Raw genomic sequence first — 21,569 nt, 5'->3', positions numbered from 1 at the left:
AATTCTCAATTTCCTGACTCAGTCAAAGCAGATCTGTATAGATAATGCAAAACTAAGCATATATTCAGTACCTTCGCCATGTAAGCATTTTTCTAAGTACAGAGATTTAAAGATAAATAAGACAGAATCCTGTGTGATGTGTTGGATGGATGGTTAAGAACTCACCAAGAGATAAAGGGATAATAAAGGAATTTCTTTTTTTTAAAGATTTTTTATTTATTTATTTGAGACAGAGAGAATGAGAAAGAGAGCATGAGAGGGAAGAGGGTCAGAGGGAGAAGCAGACTCCCCGCCGAGCAGGGAGCCCGATGAGGGACTCGATCCCGGGACTCCAGGATCATGACCTGAGCCGAAGGCAGTCGCTTAACCAACTGAGCCACCCAGGCACCCAATAAAGGAATTTCTAAGCAAAGAGAAAAGCATGGGAAGATGGAGCTGGATTTTGCATACCACTTAAGGGAAAAGATATTTAAGTAATATCAGATTTTATTTATTTATTTATTTATTTATTTATTTATTTATTTATTTGACGGAGAGAGAGAGAGCGAGAGCAGGAACACAAGCAGGGGGAGTGGGAGAGGGAGAAGCAGACTTCCTGTGGAGCAGGGAGCCCGACGTGGGGCTCGATCCCAGGACCCCAGGATCATGACCTGAGCCGAAGGCAGACGTTTAACGACTGAGCCACCCAGGCGCTCAGGAATATCAGATTTTTTTACACACCTGCTTAAAAACTTCTAGTGCCTTTCTACTGCACAAAAAAGTGGGGAGCTAAACTCATCATCATGATATGACTTCCACCTACTTCATCTTGTACTGCTGTCCCTTCCTCCTCTGCTCTAGCCCCGCAGGCCTTCTTTCTGTTCTACAAATACATCAAGTTCAGCCCTTTCTCAGGGCCTTTTCATTTGCTCTTCCCTCTCTCTTGAATGCTCTTCCCTCAACTCCTTCTTATCTTTCTTTTATTATTATTATTATTATTATTATGTTATGTTAATCACCATACATTACATCATTAGTTTTTGATGTAGTGTTCCATGATTCATTGTTTGCGTATAACACCCAGTGCTCCATGCAGTACGTGCCCTCTTTAATACCCATCACCAGGCTAACCCATCCCTGCACCCCCCTCCCCTCTAGAACCCTCAGTTTGTTTCTCAGAGTCCATAGTCTCTCATGGTTTCGTATCTCATCCCAGATGCCACCCCCACAAGGAGTTTTTCCCCAAACACTTAATTTAAATTAGACTTACTGCAGGCACTCTCTCTCATCCCCCTGTTTTATTTTCCTTATAGCACTTGTCACCATCTGAAATGTTGTTTCCTGCCACTCAAGTGTAAGTTCCTTGATGACAGACACTATGTGTCTATATCTAGATCTTCAGTGTCTAGAAGTTGCTGGCACAAGAATTGAATAGATGAACTCAGTGACAAGAACCTTTGTATCAGTATGCAGGGTCCCTGCCTTCACTGGGTGCCCTGCATACTGATGCAAGGTTCTTATCACCAATTAGAGGGCATTTTCTGTGTGCTGGGTCCATGCTAAGCCAATTACCTTATTTAACACTCACAGCAATCTTGGGATATAAGAACTATCTGTTTCCTTTTAGTGATGAAATATTTGAGAGATTGGAAGGAATTTAATTAATATGTCAGTGTCATATTGCTCCTGAACAGAAAAAACAGAATTTGAATCTGCTCTATATGATGCCCAAATACACAATTTAACAATTCAGTGAAGAGGGGTGATTAGACAGCAGTCTCTCTCAAGCTACCTCAGAACCTTGCCATTTGAGGGATCTTCTACAAATGTATAATTGTATAGGAGTGTATCATTCTGGAAGGGATGTCTTTGAGGGCAAATTGTGGAGAGGGGAAAGATCAAACCTAGTAGCAGATCCCAAATCTTGCCCTCAGATAGCCAGAAATTCTCTCTATACTTAAACTCCATATGTACTCATCTTAAATAAAAAACTGGGACAATATATCTACTTTTACATAAAAAATCTAGAAAAATTGAAAAGAAAAACCCATTTGCTTTAGGACAGACACTTGGATAGAAAGGGTCCTGACTTTTGATCTCATGATGACCAAAAATGGCCGTGTGTGTGTGTGTGTGTGTGTGTAGACCTGGGTCCAAAATAAATTTGGAGTGAATTATAGAGATGTATATAATAGAAATATAAATAATAAACAAAAGAGGAAATGACGACAAGATATCATAGGCAGGAAAATGAAACAAAGCTTGAAGTAATGATATCACAAACAGATGAATACCATAAAGTCCTATACACTCATTAAAAGTAGGCTTTAATTGAGGTTCCTAGTAGCTGAAGCAAAAAAGAACTACAACCAGTGATATGATTCTTAGGGTTCATAAAATTAAAAAAACATCCAGTTGCTTGGGGAAAAAATAAGCCAGTTACTCATAATTTTGAAACCTGACAATTTTTTTTCATGCCTTCATATGGCATGCATCTGTTTTCTTACCATATTTAGAGTAAATTCATTAAGAAAGTTCATAAAATTATTTTATGGGGTCTTTAAATGCAGGCCAAGGGCAATATATCAAAAGGGAATTCTACCAAGGCAACTCTATGAAGCACAAAGATAATGCAGTCCAGTTATTTGGCTCTCAGATTATCTAGCGTGGTCTAAGAACAGGGGAACTAATGAATTGTGTTATCTTCAACCAGGCTTCGATTAATGCTATTTCTTACAACTAGATTTTTATTCAGAATAAGATAGCAAAGAACTTGAGGCTCCACTTTGTGTCAAATTCCTGGAATACAAATAGTCCACTCTGGTAGTTAAAAGCATAATCTTACATTCTTACAGTCAACTAGTGGAGGATAGATCTGATACGCTCATTTGCAAATGAAGAAATCAACAAAACTGTGTACTTACCTCTGTAGATGGCCAAAAAGGAACATGTGGATAAGGTGAACATTATCCATGCAAAAATATACCAGATCTAATCTAATGCACTCACAATTGGCATAAAATTGTGGACTTTCAGCTTTCAATTTTAAATAAGATGATACGTTTTCTCTTTTAATTAGAATGAAATTTTCACTGGAATTGTTGGCCACTGAACTGAGCTGGCCAAGGGCTACCTTACATTTCAAAGAGACAAAATCTTGGGAATAACTATACATTCACTAGGGAGTGCATTCGACCTAAGCTCTAAAATGCCACTTTGAGAAAAGGGAGTCTGGAAAAGTTCCCTGTTCAGTGATTGTGTTTTAATAAATAAAAAGACAGCTGCGATGAAGAGAAAGCAGCATATGGGATAAAAACCCTACAAGTAAATTGTCTGCAGAACGTTGCAGTAATCCCTATGGCATGTGCTTCCTAGAGAATGATGGGACGTTTGTCAACACAAGTAAAGCAAGCGATACGAAAAGATTCCCATATATAATTAATCTCTCTATCAAGTTAAATACACAAATACCTCAGTTGTGGGTTGGCACAGACTAAATATTTAAAAGCCTCCCACAGTGCTCCAGGTCCTCATTGTTGCCATTCCAGACAACAGCAGGAAACAAGCATTTCTCTCATTCAGAGTCACTGACAGGCACCTCTTTTCTCTTGGTCAATAAGCACCATTACTTTACACTGGCTATTAGTACTCTCCTTGGCCAGAAACAATTATAGAGATACTTTAAGCTAGAGGGAATACACTCAATTATACTCAAAAGTGTGCCTGATTTTTAAATTAGTTAGGTGTAGGATTCCACTGTTCCCTACTCCTTAGAGATTTTTTTTTTGTCATAACATCTGCATCACTTCAATGAACGTGTGTGTGTGTGTGTGTGCACATGTGCCTCCCTCTCTTAGATATAAAGTGCTTGAGAATTGTAGTTGTTATTAGAAGTTATTTGTTTTGTTGCACCCAGCACTTCTCACATAGGGGATACTTAAAAATTGACTACAAATAAATGAATGACTACAAAAAAAGTCCCCCCTCCATAAAAATATTTGATTTTTGAATGCTTAACACCATCACTATCATCTCACTAATCCTTGTGCTCTACTCTATGCTCCTGAACAGATCTGATTTAAATCATCAAAGGTATATGAAGAATATCCCACATAATATATTCTGTGTATTACATATAATTTCTCAGTTGGAATCTGATTCTATTTACAAAACTACTTCACATGAACATTTTTTGAATCACAGTTACTATATAAACCCAGATACATCTTTTGGACTCTGTGTTCAGTCCTCCAAGTACAATTGAAAAACAAGAGTGAAAGCTAGCCAAGCACATGGATGATAGCTTCTTACTAACTCATTATTTAAAAATCACACATTCTTTGAAGGGCGCCTGGGTGTTTGGCATTGGCTCTTAATTTTGGCTCAGGGCATGATCTCAGGGTTCTGTGATTCAACTGGTGAGGGGCTCTGTGCTCAGCAGGGAGTGTGCCTGAGATTCTCTCTCTCTCTCAAAATAAATAAATAAATCTTTAAAAAAATAAAAGTCACTCATTCTTTGAGTAGCCACTGTTTTTCCAGGTCAATTTCTTTCTTTGAAAGGAAGACTTTAAAACATTAAATAAAATAAAGACATAATCTATGTAAATAAATATTAACTAAAAATAATGTCAGTTGTCCTTTGCATCATATGAAATACTGTGAAGAGCTGAAGGAATAATTATTTTGCTTCCAAATTCATTCATTCCCAAAGATGATCAAAAGGAGGAAGAAGTGGGTTGGGAACAGTGAGTCCCTAACATTAATGATAATAATAATAGTAAGTATGATCATTTTAATATTAATAATTAACATTTATTAAGGGCTTACTAGGTAACAGGGACTATTATATTCCATTCATTATTATTAACATGTCCCTTTTAAGAATGAGAAAATAGGTTTGAAGAGTTAAGTAATTTCCTCAAGGTCACATAGCTGACGAATAGGGAGCTAGAATCAGAATCATGATGTGTATAACTCCAAGCCTGAACAGATAACCTAGATCCAAGTAGTCTTGTCTCACAAGAGCCTCACAGAATAGTAGGGTAGAGAAACAGGGCCTGTGAGCTTCCTGAAGGCCAGAATGCATTCTGTCCCTGTTCTATACTCTGATCCAATCCTGGGGCTTTAAAATCCAATTAGATACTGCAGCTCTTGAATTTATATCTCATGCTCTACCTTTCCCCTGAGTTTCAGACATGTATTTAATTGCCTACTAGACATCTTTGCTCGAATACCTAGCGGACATCTTAAACCTAACATGTCTGAAATAGAATTCTTGATTTTCTTTCTTCAATTGCACTAACTAGTCACTGAGGCCAAAAACCTAGTAGTCATGGCTCCTGTCTTTCCCTAGCACCTCATATTAAATCCACAAGCACATTCTTTTGACATACCTCCTGAAACCAATTACTTTTCAGCACTCCACCTCTAGGACCCAAGCCCTACCAGCTCTCCCTGGACCACCATAGGTGCCTCCTTACTAGTATCCCTGAAAATACCATTTTCTTTCTGTTGAGCCACTAGCAGTCTCCCTGGCCTGAGGTCCTCCTCATCTTTCTCCTGGAAGACTACAGCAAGCTCTTTGATGACTTCCTGCCTTTACTCTTGCTCTTTCCCCTTCTCTGGCCCCTTTAGTCTACTCTCTAGCTGGTAGCCAAGTGATATTTTAAACATAAATTAGATTCACTGATGTGAATTTAGGGCAAAACCCTAAGTCCTTACCACAGCCTACAAAGTTCTACATCTGATCCAACTCCTGGCTATTTCTCAGATCTCATTCTTACTACTTGCTCAGTTCTGCTCAGTAACCCTGGCCTTCTGACTTGTTCTCATCTCTGGGCCTTACTCCATGCTATTCCTTTTGCCTGGAATATATTTCTTTAGAGCTTCATAAGGCTCATTCTCTTATTTCATTCAGATTTTTGCTCAACTGCCCCACATTATCTAAAATATTCCTCCTCTATAACTCTCTATTTCTTCTTCCTGACTTACTATTCTTTATGTCACTTACCGATACCTGATAATATACTATATATTTGTTTTGTCATGTGTTTTGCCCCACTATAATGAAAGTTTCATCAGGGAAAAGACTTCATTTTGTTCATGTTGTCTCCCCAGGATTTAGGACAGGGTCTAGCACACAGTAAGTGATCAATAAATATCTACTGATTAGATGCTGTTTCTCCAGGGTCCAACAAAGGCCTGGCATAATTAGTGAAAAAAAAAAAAATTTGTGAAATGAAAATGGGCATGAATACCAAAGAGTAGTTTTGTAGATGAGTGAGACATGTTTGGAGCCAGCCAGACTCAAGGCTGCAAGGTCATTCCCCCCGCGCCCAGTTTTATTAAGGAATAACTGACAAATAAAATTGTAATATATTTAAAGTATACAATGTGATGATTTGATACTTGTACATATTATGAAAGGATTCCCACCACCAAGTTAATTGACACATCTATCACCTCACATATTTACCTCTTTTTTTTTTAAATGAAAACATTTAATTTCCATACTGTCTTAGGAAATGTAAATTTTACAACACAGTATTATCAACTACAGTCACCATGTTATACTTTAATCCTCAGATCTTATTCATCTCATAACTGGAAGTTTGTACCCTTTTATCAACCTCTCCTTGGCAAACACTTTTCTACTCCCTGTTTTGTTTTGTTTTTTTAAAGATTTTATTTATTCATTTGAGAGAGAATGAGATAGAGAGAGCATGAGAGGGGGGAGGGTCAGAGGGAGAAGCAGACTCCCTGCCAAGCAGGGAGCCCGATGCGGGACTGGATCCTGGGACTCCAGGATCATGACCTGAGCCGAAGGCAGTCGCTTAACCAACTGAGCCACCCAGGCGCCCCTCTACTCCCTGTTTTTATGAGATCTTTTTTTTTTTTTTAAGAGAGGTAGAGAAGCAAGGGTAGGCCCAGAAACAGGATCAATTTGAAATCTTACCCCTTGCAATGTGGGTACTTACAATAGAATCCTACCCAGGTAATTGATTCCTTCTTTAAAAATGGTGGAGTTGGGTTTTGCATAATGGAGGAGGGGTTGAAATCTACACTGATCTGGACTAGCTTTTCAGTTTAGTTCCCAGAATCAGCGTTTTTATCAAGTAGCTCCCCAGCTGGGTTTAAATATCTCAGGTGCCTAAAAACTCACTGTCAACATTTACCGAAACTTTGCCTACTCTATCAATTCCCCCAAATCATATATTCTCCTTTGACAAATACAGTGCTAAGCAATTCAGGAAAGAAAGGAAGAGGAAACAAGTATTTTCAGAGCATCTACTATGTGCCAATAACTGTGCTGAATGCTTTACCCAGTTTACTTTATTTAATCCTCATAACAACCTGGGATATAGAAATTTTTATCCTCAGTTTAAAGATGATATGATTGAAGTCTAGAGAGATGATAGGACTTGCTTAAAATTTAGTACTTGAACGAAGACAACTTTATGATTTTGTGAAAACAACACAAAACAAAAACAAAAACAAAACCAAGGCAAACAAGTAAACAAAACACCACTTGACTAATACCCAGGGTCACAGCAGGAAACTAGGTGGCACACTCAAACTACCTAAAGCATAGGAGAGTTTAAAGCAGGACTATTTTCAAAGGTGGAAGCAGAATAGGAAAACCTAGATGAATAGTGTTGTACCCAGAGGCTAGATACAACTTGGAGGCAGGGAGGGGAAGGGAGGGAGTGATTACCAGGCCCTGGAAGCTGAGGGACTATGTTGAGAGGGCCCCTTTTCAAAACTGTGACAAGGGACATAGCCAGCCAATATCACCCTTCAGGAAGGAATAAATATCACAAGTTTACATTTCTCCCTTCCTCTGTCTTTTGGGGGTATCCCTGATTGACTGGAAACTAATAGAAATCATAGGTCAGAGGAGACTGTTGATGTGATCCACACAGGCAGGCCTGGGGGTGAGGTGTAAAATAGTATGGTAAAAGGGTGGAGAGAAGATCAGGAAGGAGGGACAAATTGAATATATCCTGCATGCCTACTTAAAGAAGGTCATCAAAGGCTATAAATTAACCTGAATTTGGATTATACTTCTTTGTCTAAATTGCTGCATTGTATGTTTTAACCTGCCAATTCTTGTTTTGTTCACTGTAATACTTCAAACAAAAGATTCTCTTTGATGATTATTTTGCAATTACAGCCCACTCTAATGAAAATTATGTACTTTTTTTCATAACAACTTTTCTAAAAATTCCTCTTTGGTACTTCATGAACATTCCATAGTTCTTTCAGAGCATTTATATATAGCCTTCTTTAATTGTTTCTCTAAAACAATTAGAATTTCATTATTATATTTGTAATTTTAATACAGTCATTATAATGTCAAAGGAAACTTCTCTGAGACACATTCATATTTTCATATTAATGGAAGTACTGTTATAATGTTAATAGAAAAATGGGTTTAATCAATTATTTAATTCATTCATTAACTACATATTACCTCCAAACTCAAGGGAATGTAAAATAAACAGCTCATTTAAAACAACAAAAAGGATGGTGATTTGGAAACTTCCAAGTATATTCAGTAACTTTAAATCATTTTTATCTGGAATGACTAATCCCATAGGACTAGAAAGAGCATGCCATGTGAAAGAACATAATCTTTTTTTTTTTTAAAGATTTTATTTATTTATTTGAGAGAGAGAATGAGAGAGAGAGAGCAGGAGAGGGGGGAGGGTCAGAGGGAGAAGCAGACTCCCTGCCGAGCAGGGAGCCCGATGCGGGACTCGATCCTGGGACTCCAGGATCATGACCTGAGCCGAAGGCAGTCGCTTAACCAACTGAGGCACCCAGGCGCCCAGAACATAATCTTCTGAGTTACAGGGACTTGGATTAAAGTCCCAGCTCTATAGTTAACTAGCTGTGTGATTTTGCAACATGTCTTAAAGTCTCTGAGCCTTTTTCTTTGTCTACAAAGTGGGTGAAATAATATGTATTTCATAGAGTTATTTGAGGATTGTGGTAAATAAAATATGCAAAGACTATATGAGAGTGCTTGGCACCTTAAAAATGCTCAGGAAATTGAAGGTATCATCTGTTCATTTTTATTCTTAAATAGGACTTCTTTCAGATGTCCTTGCTTCTTTCCCACTAAAGAACTGCTTCGTCTTCATCTCTCACACCCAGAGCCCAAAACTAGCCCTACGCAAGGAGTCCTTTGCTTTCTCCTCTCTGGGCCCTGACCTATCATTTTTTATTCCTCCAGACAAAGACACCTGTCATGCCAAAGGCCCCTATCCTCCAAAGGTATTTCTCTGTCTTAGCATTGAAAAGGAAAGGAAGGCCAAAAGTTTGTTGCTGTTTGTTTGTTGTTTGTTTTGTGCCTCCAACAGAGGAGAAACCACTCCCCAGGTCTGATGCTTTCTAAAACACAAGGCAGGAGCTTAGGAGCTAGAGATAGGAAACCTGAAAACTTAATCCATGAAGGATAATGACCTCTTTCATTGGGCCCCCATGCTTAGCACAATCTTTCCCTAGGGAAGCTGGCAGTAAGATTTAGATTTAGGCGGTAAGATTCAGCTGGAGGCTAGATTTAGGGGCAACAGTATTATCATGGGTAGTATCATTATTCCATTTTTAGAAGGTAAGAAATCAGCTCAAAGTCAAACCAGATTTTGATTAAGAGGAGGGCCATAGGGGCAGCTGTCAATAATGCTAATCTGTAAGATGTGTGCAATGTACCTGCAAGTACAATAAGATGATGGGAAACATTGCATGTAACAGAACTATCTACTCTCTAACTCTTTATCTTAAGATAAAGAATGATGGGGCGCCTGGGTGGCTCAGTTGGTTAAGCAACTGCCTTCGGCTCAGGTCATGATCCCAGGGTCCTGGGATCGAGTCCCACATTGGGCTCCCGGCTAAGCAGGAAGCCTGCTTCTCCCTCTCCCACTCCCCCTGCTTGTGTTCCTGCTCTCACTGTCTCTGTCTCTGTCAAAAAAAAAAAAAAAAAAAGATAAAGAATGATGTTCTGAGGGTGGGACTCAGTAAATGGAGAGGAAAAGACTTAGGAAGCAAGTCTAGAACAGGTTTGTGGGCTGATTTTCTCAGGTTCACCTTGCAGCTTTGGCCATCTCTTTATCCAAACATTCTGAGTTCAGGCTCAGAGGGCCTTCCTGTCCTTCCTTCACTTCAGTTACCCTCACCAAACTTGCCTCTAACTTCCCAATTACTTCCTTGAGCCTCATTTTCCTCATCTTAAAAAAGGAAACTTTACTATTTTAAGGCTACTATAAAGATTAGGGGAAAAAAAGATGTAGGGCATCTAGACTATTATCTGGGCAATAAATGGTAGTTGTTGTTATCAATTTTGTTTGTTGTTTTTCTTTCTGGCATCATCATCAGATTATCTTGCAACTGTCTATTTTCATATCTGTCTTTCCCAGTAGACTGTGAGCAACTTAATGGCTTGGGCCCACATCTGCTCACCTCTCATTGTCAGCACTCAGCACAGAGCTTAGCACAGAGACAACTCTCAAACATTTGTCAAAGGAATGAAGGAGTAAATGACTCCTTCTCTGACTACCCAAATGTTTGCAGCCATCCGAATGGCACTGGAGGTTTATTCTGCAGCAGACAGTGGCAAAGGAGGTCCTTTGTAAAGCTGACCTTTATGTTTTGGCCCCATTCAGGCACCTTTTCCTTCTGCTCTTATTTCACAGGAAGAGAGATGGTATGAGACATCAAGGGAAAGGACATCAAATCCTGGAGAGCCTAGATGCAATTTGCACTTCCACAAATTGCCTGGAGGACCTTAAGTTGCAACTAATTATCACCAGTAATTAGATCTGCTTTTCAGAAAAGCAGAAATAGTGTCCTGTAGAGAACACCCCATGTTCCTCAAAGAGAAATTCAGATGGGACAGATATCACTCCCTTCCCAGAATCCTTCCCTGATGAGGGGGCTCCATTTGGCTTCAGTGACTAACCCAGAGACTTACTGCCTGGACCAACAAGATACTAATGACAGGAACAACACAATGCATCTTGGAAGTGTTCTGAAATTTCAAGTGTTTTTAGCCAACATTATACTAGATTCTCAGACCAGTCCTAGGACGGAAATAAGATTCATGCATTTGCTGTACACCTACCATGTGCAGTTTATTCTGCTAAGCACAGAAAATACATCAGTAAACACACCCCATAAAATACCTGCTTTTGCAGAATTTGAAGACTCATGCAAGAAGCAGTAAGCAGTATGTCATTATAATCCAATGTGATCAGTGCTATAATAAAAGTAATAGGTACCTATGTTTAAAAATATATATCCCCATGTTATGGAAATGGTTATTTGACTAGGTAACCCAGAGGAGGTGGCATTTGATCATCACAGCAAATGCATGTAGTAATACCTTCAGTGTAAAAATAAGGAAAATGAGGCTCACAGAAGTTAAGTAAGTTGCTTGTGCCTACATGGTAAATAGAGAACTCAAAACCAAAACCTAAGTCTTTCAACTTCCAATCTCTGGCTTGTTAAGAGAGCACCTCTATTCAATATTGATTTTGTCTCTACAGTTTTCCTACAAATGTTCATCTAGCATAGGCCTGAATACCTTTAGTGACAAAATGTTTACCACCTCATAAGGCATCCCTTTCTCTCTCTGTAGGGTAGAACTCATTTTTTAAAATGTTCTTTCTTAACAAAAATAGCAGTGAGGAGAATTATTGTGCTTAGAGAGGGAAAGGGAGGGCACGGGCATAACTGTGGATACAGAAAGTTTGACTTTCCAGATAGTTTTGAGTTAGACAGGAAAAAAAAAAAGCTGGGTAAAGTGAAAAGGATGGAATAGGCATGATGAGGATGTAGAACAACCAGAATTCTCATATATTTCTGGTAGGAGTATCACCTCGCAGTGCTGGCAATATTTATAAAGTAGAACGTATGTGGGGTGGGCTGAAGAATGTCAGACTCTCCGAGGATGTCCACATCCTAATCCCTGGAACCTGTAAATGTTACCTTATATGGGAAAAAGATTTTACAGATGTGATTAAGTTGGGATCTTGAGAGGGGGAAATTATTCTATATTACCTGGGAGGTCCTGATGTAATCACAAGGGTTCTTTTTTTTTTTTAAAGAAAATCAAAGCCTGCTTTTATTGATGCACCCACAGACCGGCGATTTGGAAGGGATGGCGACGCTAACACGACACTCGTGGTTAATGCAACTCAAACACAGGAGGTAGGAGATGGCTTTACAGGGACATGATGCCTTCGTAAGTTAGGGAAACGGACTGCTCGCTGGCTGCCCCCCTCATTTCATGTTCTTCACGAACTCCTCTCCCTTCTTGATGGAGGCCTTTAGCTCGGGGATGGCTTCCGCTATCATCTTCTCTTTGAAAGAGGAGATCTTGCCGATGCCTAGATTCTTCTCAATGCCCCTTTTCCCCAGCAGTAACGGGGTGGAGAAATAGGCACAGTCTGCTTCTTGGGACTTAACGAAGGAACACTCCACAACTCCTTCCTTTCCGTTCATCACATCCACAAGGGAGAAGACAAAGCGGGCTCCGGCGTACGCCATGGACAGGGTGGCCGAGCCTACTCCAGCTTTGGCCTTCACCACCTCTGTGCCGGCCTCCTGGATCCACCCAGTGATGGCTGTTAGCTGGTCCTGGGGAAGGTCCACCTTGGGAGTGCACTGGGAGGTCAGGGGGACGATGGTCTTCCCAGCATGGCCGCCAATGACAGGAACATTGACTCGAGCGGGATCCAAACCCTTCAGTTCTGCAATGAAAGTATTGGCTCTGACAATGTCCAGGGTCATCACTCCGAAGATTTTATTGGGGTTGTAGACTCCGTGTTTCTTGAAAACTTCCGTTGCGATCGGGATGGTGGAGTTCACCGGATTGGAAATGACGCAGATCATGGCCTCGGGGCAGTGCCAGGCGCAGGCAGCAGACAGGTGGCCACAATGGAGGCATTGGTGTTGAACAGGTCATCCCGGGTCATGCCTGGTTTTCTCGGGACTCCTGCTCGAATAACCACCACATCGCAGCCTTTCAGGCAATCCGGCAGCTGCTCAGGTCCGAGGTAGCCTTTCACGGTTGCTCTGGTCTCAATGTGGCTCAGATCGGCGGCCACTCCGGGCGTATGAGCAATATCGTAGAGGGTCAGGCGGCTCACCAAGGGACTGTTCTTGAGGAGAAGTGCAAGGGGCTGCCCGATTCCTCCGGAAGCCCCTAGCACGGCTACTTTCGCATTGTTCTGGGCCGAGGTGCTGAAGCTGTGGCGGAGAGCGGCGCCTGCAGGGTGGGCGAGCGCGGAGAACATAGTTGGAGCGGGCGGGGAGCGGAACGGCAGGAGAAGGCGCAGGCGGCTGGCAGGTGACACCAACGACCTCCACACCGCACACGAATCACAAGGGTTCTTATAAGAGAGAAGGCAATGTAAAGACAAAGCAAAGAACGATTTGAAAATGCTGTGCTGCTGACTTTGATAATGGAGGAAGGAGCCATGAGCCAAAGAATGCAAGAAATGTAGCTCTAAAAGCTAGAAAAGACAAGGAGACAGATTTCCCACTGGAGACTCCAGAAGGAACCAGCCCTGTCAACACCTTAATTTTAACCCCATAAGACTCATTTTGGACTTCTTACTGCCAGAAATGTAAGAAAATAAATTTGTATCACTTTAAGTCACTAAGTTTGTGGTAATTTGTTATAGAAACAACAGGAAACTAATAGAATATGTATACTCAATGGCTGACCAATTCTACTCTCATATCCTCACTAGAATACATGCATATGTGCACCAAAATACATATACAATAATATTCTACAAAACTATTTGTAATATACAAAAATAGAAAGTACCCAAATGCCATCAACATACAATGGATAAATAAATTGTGGAATTAAGTAAGGATAATGGTTATCCTTGGGGGAGTGGAGCACAAAGAGGGCTTCTGAAATTCTGGTAATGTTCTGTTTCTTGATTAGGGTGCTGGTTACATAGGCATATTCAGACTGAAAATGCATCAAGCCATGTACTTATGATATGTGCACTTTTATGTTTGCATATTATATTTCAATAAGAAGTTTAAAAAGAAACCAAAGTTCAACTTACTGATGCACCTGGATGGACCCTCTGGAGGCCACCATGAATGTCACAAAGCCAATGGGTATTTGCCTAGGGTCCAGTGTTTAAAAATGAGAAAGACTTTGGCTCTAAGCAAAAATTTAACAAGGTCTACTTCTTTTAGGCTTGAAGAAAAGTCTTTCATGCTTGTTGTTTAGGCACATTCCTACTGTGGACCTCCTGACTCTATGGACATATTATTCTACTTGTTTGAAAAATTCAGCAAGTTGCATGCTGTAATGGAGTTATGTGATTGCCTCTGCAAGGAGAAAGTAGCTCTGCTGTGGTGGAGCAAGCTGGGTCTGGGAGACAGAAGACATGGATTTGAATTCTGGCTCTGTCACTGACTTGCTAGAGTTAAGTCACTTCATTCTAAGATCATCTGTAAAATGAGTGGCTATGGGATTAGCTATAATCTGTAAGAATTAAACATAATATGTGAATACCCTTAGCTCCATGCCTGGCACATACAGAATATCATCATACATATGTTATATCTGAATGAGAAGGAAGATTTCAGCAGGGAATTCATATGGAGGGGAAGAGGTGAAGTTACATCTGAGCCCTGGTTGTCTGGACAAGGAAGACACGAAGCTGCAGTAAAAGAAAGTCCCAGAGACTGAGCTGGTTTAGACCAGGGCTGGAGCAGCCTGAGATATGAGAATAGATTATGATCCAAGAATGGAAAAATGCCAGAAAAGTAACATCAATTATCATATCTAAAGAGGAAAAGAGGTGTTGTGGTCACAGCAGTAGGTCAGAAAGCAGGGATTACAAGAGGCATGTAAGGGATGGAGCACTGGATAGGCTAAGGTGAGGGTTTCAGGACACAGGCTGTGAACAGATCTCCAGGGCTAGGAGTCCACTGGCTTAATAACACAAGGTTGGTCAGAGACTTTAAAGGAGCACTGCTGGACTGAAGAAGCTGGGCTTTGGAGGATTTAAGCAGAAGGCTTCTTTAGCTAAACCCTTCCCTAGGTGAGGCTAAGGTTTGGGGCGCACTGCCTCTCTCCCACGGATGACTTTCGGTATTTGCAGATTAAACAAAAGTTCAAAAACCTATTTTGATACCTGGCAATATGCTACTCAATGGTTTTCTGTTGTGTTCTATGACCTTTCTGCTGTGTGTCTGTTTTGCTATTGATTTTAATTACGGAATATAATTTCCGGCATGAGGACTCAGGCAGCTCCCTCTGGAGGGCCAAGCTCTTGCCAGGGCCTCCCAGAGGAAGGCAAATGGGAAAGCAGTATGGCTTAGAGCTACATGCTATTCCTTACAAAGGACACAATGGGTTCTTTTCATATAAATGTCACTGCTGCGGTCTGATGCTTCTCCGTCATCCCACTAAGCGTGAAGGGTAAATAGGATGTGGGAACAGAAACACTGCTCAGCTGCTGGGCTCATTTCAGCAAAAAACAAAGGAACTTGCAAAACACAGCCTGGAACCATGTATACAGTATGCCTAAATTATGAGGGAGGCAGCCAGTTTTCTAGAAGTTTAGGTCTGAAAACAATACTAGCAGATAGGTCACATGTGTGCATGCATGCACACGTGCACGCTCACACACACACCTCTTACCTTCTTGAGGCAAAGTGCATGGTGCAAAAAGTCATGGAGGGTGAATGTGGAGACTTGAGTTCTAGTCTCAGCTGGGCCATTACCTACCTATGGGATCATAAGCAAGTCACTCAATGTTTTAGGCCCTTAATCTCCTAACCTGCAAAATAAAATGATTTGATTCAATAAGTGTTTCCTCTGTGCCAGGCATTGTGTGATGTGTCTTCATTTAATCATTAGAATTACTCTGCCAGGAAAACATTATCATCCAAGTTCCTCAGGACAGGAAGTATCTCTTTCATTGCACTTACCATTCCTTACTATAATTTATTTATATAATACCTGCCTCTCAGCCTAGATGGTGACATCTTCAGGACAAAAGTGGTTCTGATTTAACCTGTGTTCCTAGTGTCAGGACCTGTCAGAGTAAGGCACACACACAAGAAGAATAGAGGTTGTTCAAGATTAAAGTCCAACTGACTACTAACTTCACTAAAACACAATCCAGTAGCAGAAAGTTGTGAAAAGACCTCCCTATAGATTTGGCTTCTTGGCTACCAGACCAGCAAGGCTGTCTGTCTGTCTTTTACACACACACACACACACACACACAGTCAGTCTAGAGTGTGAGCAGGAACAGTCCAGGATCTATTGGGCAAAATCAGAATTCACAGTGTTGGGAAATGGTTGCAGTTTGAGGGGACCTTTTTCATGGACCCATGAAGCAGAAACTGAAATGGATATTAGCACTCCAGATGTGTAAAGAGTGCTTGGGATCAATGCCTATGGAAGAGCAGGGATGGAAGGAGGAGTGGATGGAGGGAAATTGAGTTGTGATGCAAGGCCAAGGGCAGCCTCAGCTATACCCTTTGGGAGCTATGGAGCTAGAATGGTCTTTGAGAGTTGTTCCAAATTGGGTCTCCATGAATTAGTCATTGGATGTGGAATCCCCAGGAAGGGGCAAAACTTTGACCTGAGCTGTAGCTTATAGCTGAAGGCTCTCTGCTGAAAACACTCCCAGGATGTGGGGCAATAAGTCTTCCTTGAAGAGGAATATGGTTGGTGCATCATAATAACCATCACAGATCTCAAGGTCACCAAGTTCAGACTGGCAAGGGGTCAAGAGGCATAAAGCTCTAGCAAGACTGAACAGCTGGTAGAAAGGGGTAAGAAAACATCTGTTAGGATAGAAGTCACGTCAGGCAGCCTGGGGTCCTGGAGGCTGTACAATGGGGCCAGGGATCATAAGTCCAACCTGGCAATGGGCCAACTCCAGGGAATCAGGCAATGTTCACAGAGTAGGCAGGGCTCAACCAACACAGCGGGCATGATTTCAAAGTCAGCAGCTAGGAGAGCTCCAGGAAGTAACAACAAAGAATCAGACAAGAAAGAAACTACTATTTATTGAGTTCCTACTCTGTACTAGGCATTTTAAACAGCTCTTCTCCTTACATCCTAATACTTACACGTTAGGATATTATATTCTCCATGTTACAGATGAGGATGCTGAGGCTTAGAAGATTTCAGTAAGGTGTCTTAATTAGTAAGTGCTAGAGTTAACATTCAAGTCCAAATTGCTGTTCACAAGGAGGGAAACCACTGGGTCGAGGGCAGTGAGAGTTTCCTATATGTATGAGTTTCCCAATGCCCAGCTGAAGGAAGACCCAGAAGCCTACAGGCTCTGTGTGACCTTGGGTGAATCATTCATCTATGGGTCTTTTCTAATTTTTCAAATGAAGAATGAAGAGAATGAGCTCTAAGATATTTTTAGTTCTAAATATCTATCAGAATGTGAATCTAACAATACTAGCACATGCTTTCAAATGAGACTTCTCTATACTGTAGTCCCCACCTGTATCTGCAGTTTCACTTTCCATGGTTTTAGTTACCTGCTGTTAACCACGGTCTGGAAGCAGATAATCTTCCTGATGCATGGTCAGAAGGTCAAAAGTAGCCTAATGCTATGTAAAAATAGCTACGTCATTCATATTACTTCATCACATCACATAGGCATTTTATCATCTCACAACATTGCAAGGGGAAGGGTAAGAATAATACTGGCATACCTCATTTTATTATGCTTCACTTTATTGTACTTCAAAGATATTGTGTGTTTTTTTTGTTTTGTTTTGTTTTTTTACAAATTAAAGGTTTATGGCAATCCTGTATCAAGCAAGTCTATTGGTGCCATTTTTCCAACAGCACTTGCTCACTTTGTGTCTCTATCACATTTTGGTAAGTCTCGAAGTGTTTCAAATGTTTCATCATTATTGTATTTGTTATGATGATCTTGATCTTTTTTTAAAAAAAGATTTTATTTATTTATTTGAGAGAGAGAGCACACACAAGCAGGGGGAGTGGCAGGCAGAGGGAGAAGCAGGCTCCCTGCTGAGCAAGGAGCCTGATGTGGGACTTGATCCCAGGACCCTGTGATCATGATCTGAGCAGAAGGCAGATGCTTAATTGACTGAACCACCCAGGCGTCCTGATCTGTGATCTTTGATGTTACTATTGTAATTGTTTTGGGGTACCCTGTGCCCATATAAGATAACAAACTTAATTGATAAATGTGTGTGTTCTAACAAATCCACTGACCAGTGGTTCCTCTGTATCTCTCTTTCTTCAGGCCTCCCTACTCCCTGAGACACAACAATATTGAAATTAGGCCAGTTAGTAACCCTACAATGGACTCTAAGTGTTCAAGTGAGAGGAAGAGTCACATGCCTTTCACTTTAAATCAAAAGCTAAAAATGATTACATTTAGTGAGGAAAGCATGTTGAAAGCCAAGACAGGCCAAAGGCTAGGCCTCTTGCACCAAACAGTTAGCTAAGTTGTGAATGTAAAGGAAAGATTCTTGAAGGAAATTAAAAGTGCTACTCTGGTGAACATACATTTGATAAGAAAGCAAAATAACCTTATTGCTATTATGGATATCTGAATGCTAATATGGAGAAAGTTTTAGTGGTTTTGATAAAATCAACTGGCCACAACATTCCCTCAAGCCAAAGCCTAATCCAGAGCAAGGCCCTAATTCTCTTCAATTCTATGAAGGCTGAGAGAGGTTAGGAAGCTGCAGAAGAAAAGTTGGGAGCTAGCTGAGACTGGTTCATGAGGTTTGACATAAAAGTGCAAGATGAAGTATCAAGCGCTGACATAGAAGCTGCAGCAAGTTTTCCAGAAGATCTAGCTAAAATCATTAATAAAGGTGGCCACTCTAAACAACACATTTTCAATGTAGTCAAAACAGCCTTATATTGGAAGATGCCATCTAGCACTGTCATAGCTGGAGAGGAGAAGTCAATGCCTGGTATCAAAGCTTCAAGGACAGGCTGACTCTCTTGTTAGAGGCTAATGCATCTGATGACTTTAAGTTGAAGCAAATGCTCATTTAGCATTCTGACAATCATAGGGCTTTTAAGAATTCTGCTAAATCCACTCTTCCTATGCTCTATAAATGGAACAACAAAGTCTGGATGACAGCATATCTGCTTACAACATGGTTTACTAAATATTTTAAGCTTACTGTTGAGACCTACTGCTTAGAAAAAAGATTTCTTTCAAAGCACTACTGCTCATTGATCATTTATTTGGTCACCCAAGAGCTCTGATGGAGATGTACAATGAGATTAATGTTGTTTCCATGACTGCTAACACAACATCATTCTGTAGGCCATCGATCAAACAGAAATTTCAACTTTTGAGTCTTATTATTTAAGAAATCAACTTTATGAGGCAATAGCTGACATAGGTAGTGATTCCTCTGATGGGTCTGGGCAAAGTAAATTGAAAACCTAAAAAGGATTCACCATCTTTAATGACATTAAGAACATTCATAGTTCATGGGAAGAGGTCAAAATATCAACATTCACAGGAGTTTGGAAGAAGTTGATTTCAACCCTCATGGATGACTTTGAGGGGTTCAAGACTTCAGTGGAGTAACTGCAGATGTGGTGAAAAGAGCAAGAGAACTAGAACTAGAGGTGGAGCCTGAAGATGTGAGTGAATTGCTACAATCTCATGATAAAATTTGAACAGATGAGTTGTTGCTTATGGATGAAAGTGGTTTCTTGAGATGGAATCTACTTCTGGTGAAGATGCTGTGAAGATTGTTCAAATGACAACAAAGGATTCAGAATATCACATAAATTTAATTGGTAAAACAGTGGTAGGGTTTGAGATTGACTTCAATTTTGAAAGAAGTTCTACTGTGGGTAAAATGTTATCAAACCACATTGCACACTACAGAGAAATAGTTCATGAAAGAAAGAGTCACTTTCTTTCAAGCAGCAAACTTGACCGTTGTCTTATTTTAAGAAATTGCCACAACCACCCCAGCCTTCAGCAACCACTACCTGATCAATCAGCAGCCATCAACATGAAGGCAAGATCCTCCACCAGCAAAAAGACTATGACTCACTGAAAGTTCAGATGATGGTTAGAATTTTTACCAATAAAATATTTTTAAATTAAGGTATGTACATTGTTTTTGTTTAAACATAATGCCATTGCACATTTAACAGATGACAGTATAATGTAAACATAACTTTAATATGCACTGGGAAACCAAAAAATTCATTTGGCTCTCTTTATTGTGAATATTTGCTTTACTGCAGTAGTCTGAAACTAAATCTGCAATATCTACAAGATACGCCTGTACAATAAGACATTTTGAGAGAGAGAGAGAACATTCACATGACTTCTTAAAATTTATTTTATTTAAATTCAATTATCTAACATATAGTGTATCACTAATTTCAGATGTAGAGTTCAGTAATTCATCATTCATCCAGTGCTCATTACATCATGTGCCCTCCTTAATGCCCATCACCCAGTTATCCCATCCTCCCACCCACCTCCCCTCCAGCAACCCTGAGTTTGTTTCCTATAGTTAAGAGTCTTTTATGGTTTGTCTCCCTCTCTGATTTCATCTTATTTTATTTTTCTATCCCTTCCCCTATGATCCTCTGTTTTGTTTCTTAAATTCCACATATGGGTGAAATCATATGATAATTGTCTTTCTCTGATTGACTTATTTTGCTCAGCATAATACCCTCCAGTTCCATCCATGTTGATGTAATTGGTAAGATTTCCTCCTTTTTGATGGCTGAGTAATATCCCATATATATCTATATCTCTCTATATATCACATCTTTATCTATTCACATAACTTTTATTACAGTATATTGTTATGACTTTTCTATTTTATTATTATTATTGTTAATCTCTTACTGTGCCTAACTTAATACATTAAAATTTATCATAGGTATGCATGTATAGGAAAAAAACCATAATATTTACAGGGTCTGGTACTATCTGTGGTTTCAGGCATCCACTGGGGGTCTTGGAATGTATACCCCATGGAAAAGGAGCAACTACTATATAGGATAATGACTAAAAGTATGAGTTTTGTAGTCAGAGAGACCTGAATTCAAATCCTGACTCCTGACAATGTAAAATTTAATAGTTATGTGTGTGTGTCTGTTTGAGGTGTGAAATTTTGAAAACATCTAAAAAAGTATGAGAGAAACAGCTATAAGGGTGTTCTATTTTCAATTTAGGACTTATAAAACAGACTTCCTCTAGGCTACCCGTAGAACAACAACTTGGTTCCTGTGGGATATGAACAAGAATTAGGAATTCCCATATTTCTCCCATGAGAGGACTTAGCAGTTAACTGAGAATCTGGCTGGGATGGCAGGACAAACTACCTGGGACAGACCATATGAGACTGTATCCTCCAGAGAGGACTTCAAAGCCCTAATAAATTAAGAGAGAAAGAAAGAGGGACCACAAAAAACACCAACAATAGGCATTATAAGCAGATGCTACTATGGACTGAATGATTGTGTCCCCCTCAAAATTAATATGCTGAAGCTTTAATCCCCAATGTGATAATATTTGGAAGAGGGGCTTTTGTAAGAAAATCAA

The 21,569-nt window shown here is 40.1% G+C and overlaps 1 protein-coding gene and 1 pseudogene across 1 annotated transcript; one reads left to right on the top strand and one right to left on the bottom strand.

Moving 5' to 3' along the window:
• Positions 1 to 12,088: 12,088 nt before the first annotated feature.
• LOC118019439 (malate dehydrogenase, mitochondrial-like) lies at positions 12,089 to 13,327 on the bottom strand. Its single transcript, XM_035018602.1, is given in 2 exon segments — positions 12,089 to 12,908; positions 12,911 to 13,327. Coding segments are annotated over 2 exon segments (1,014 nt in total). The 5' UTR covers positions 13,278 to 13,327; the 3' UTR covers positions 12,089 to 12,261.
• A 4,997-nt stretch (positions 13,328 to 18,324) lies between these two features.
• On the top strand, positions 18,325 to 20,065 carry LOC118019437 (annotated as a pseudogene).
• The last annotated feature ends 1,504 nt before the right edge of the window (positions 20,066 to 21,569 follow it).

The sequence above is a fragment of the Mirounga leonina genome, unplaced genomic scaffold (assembly GCF_011800145.1).
Source record: "Mirounga leonina isolate KUSES-001 unplaced genomic scaffold, KU_Mleo_1.0 Mir_173, whole genome shotgun sequence".
Taxonomy (NCBI): domain Eukaryota; kingdom Metazoa; phylum Chordata; class Mammalia; order Carnivora; family Phocidae; genus Mirounga; species Mirounga leonina.
The sequence above is the reverse complement of the archived record's forward strand: the minus strand, read 5'-3'. Positions and strand labels throughout refer to the sequence as shown.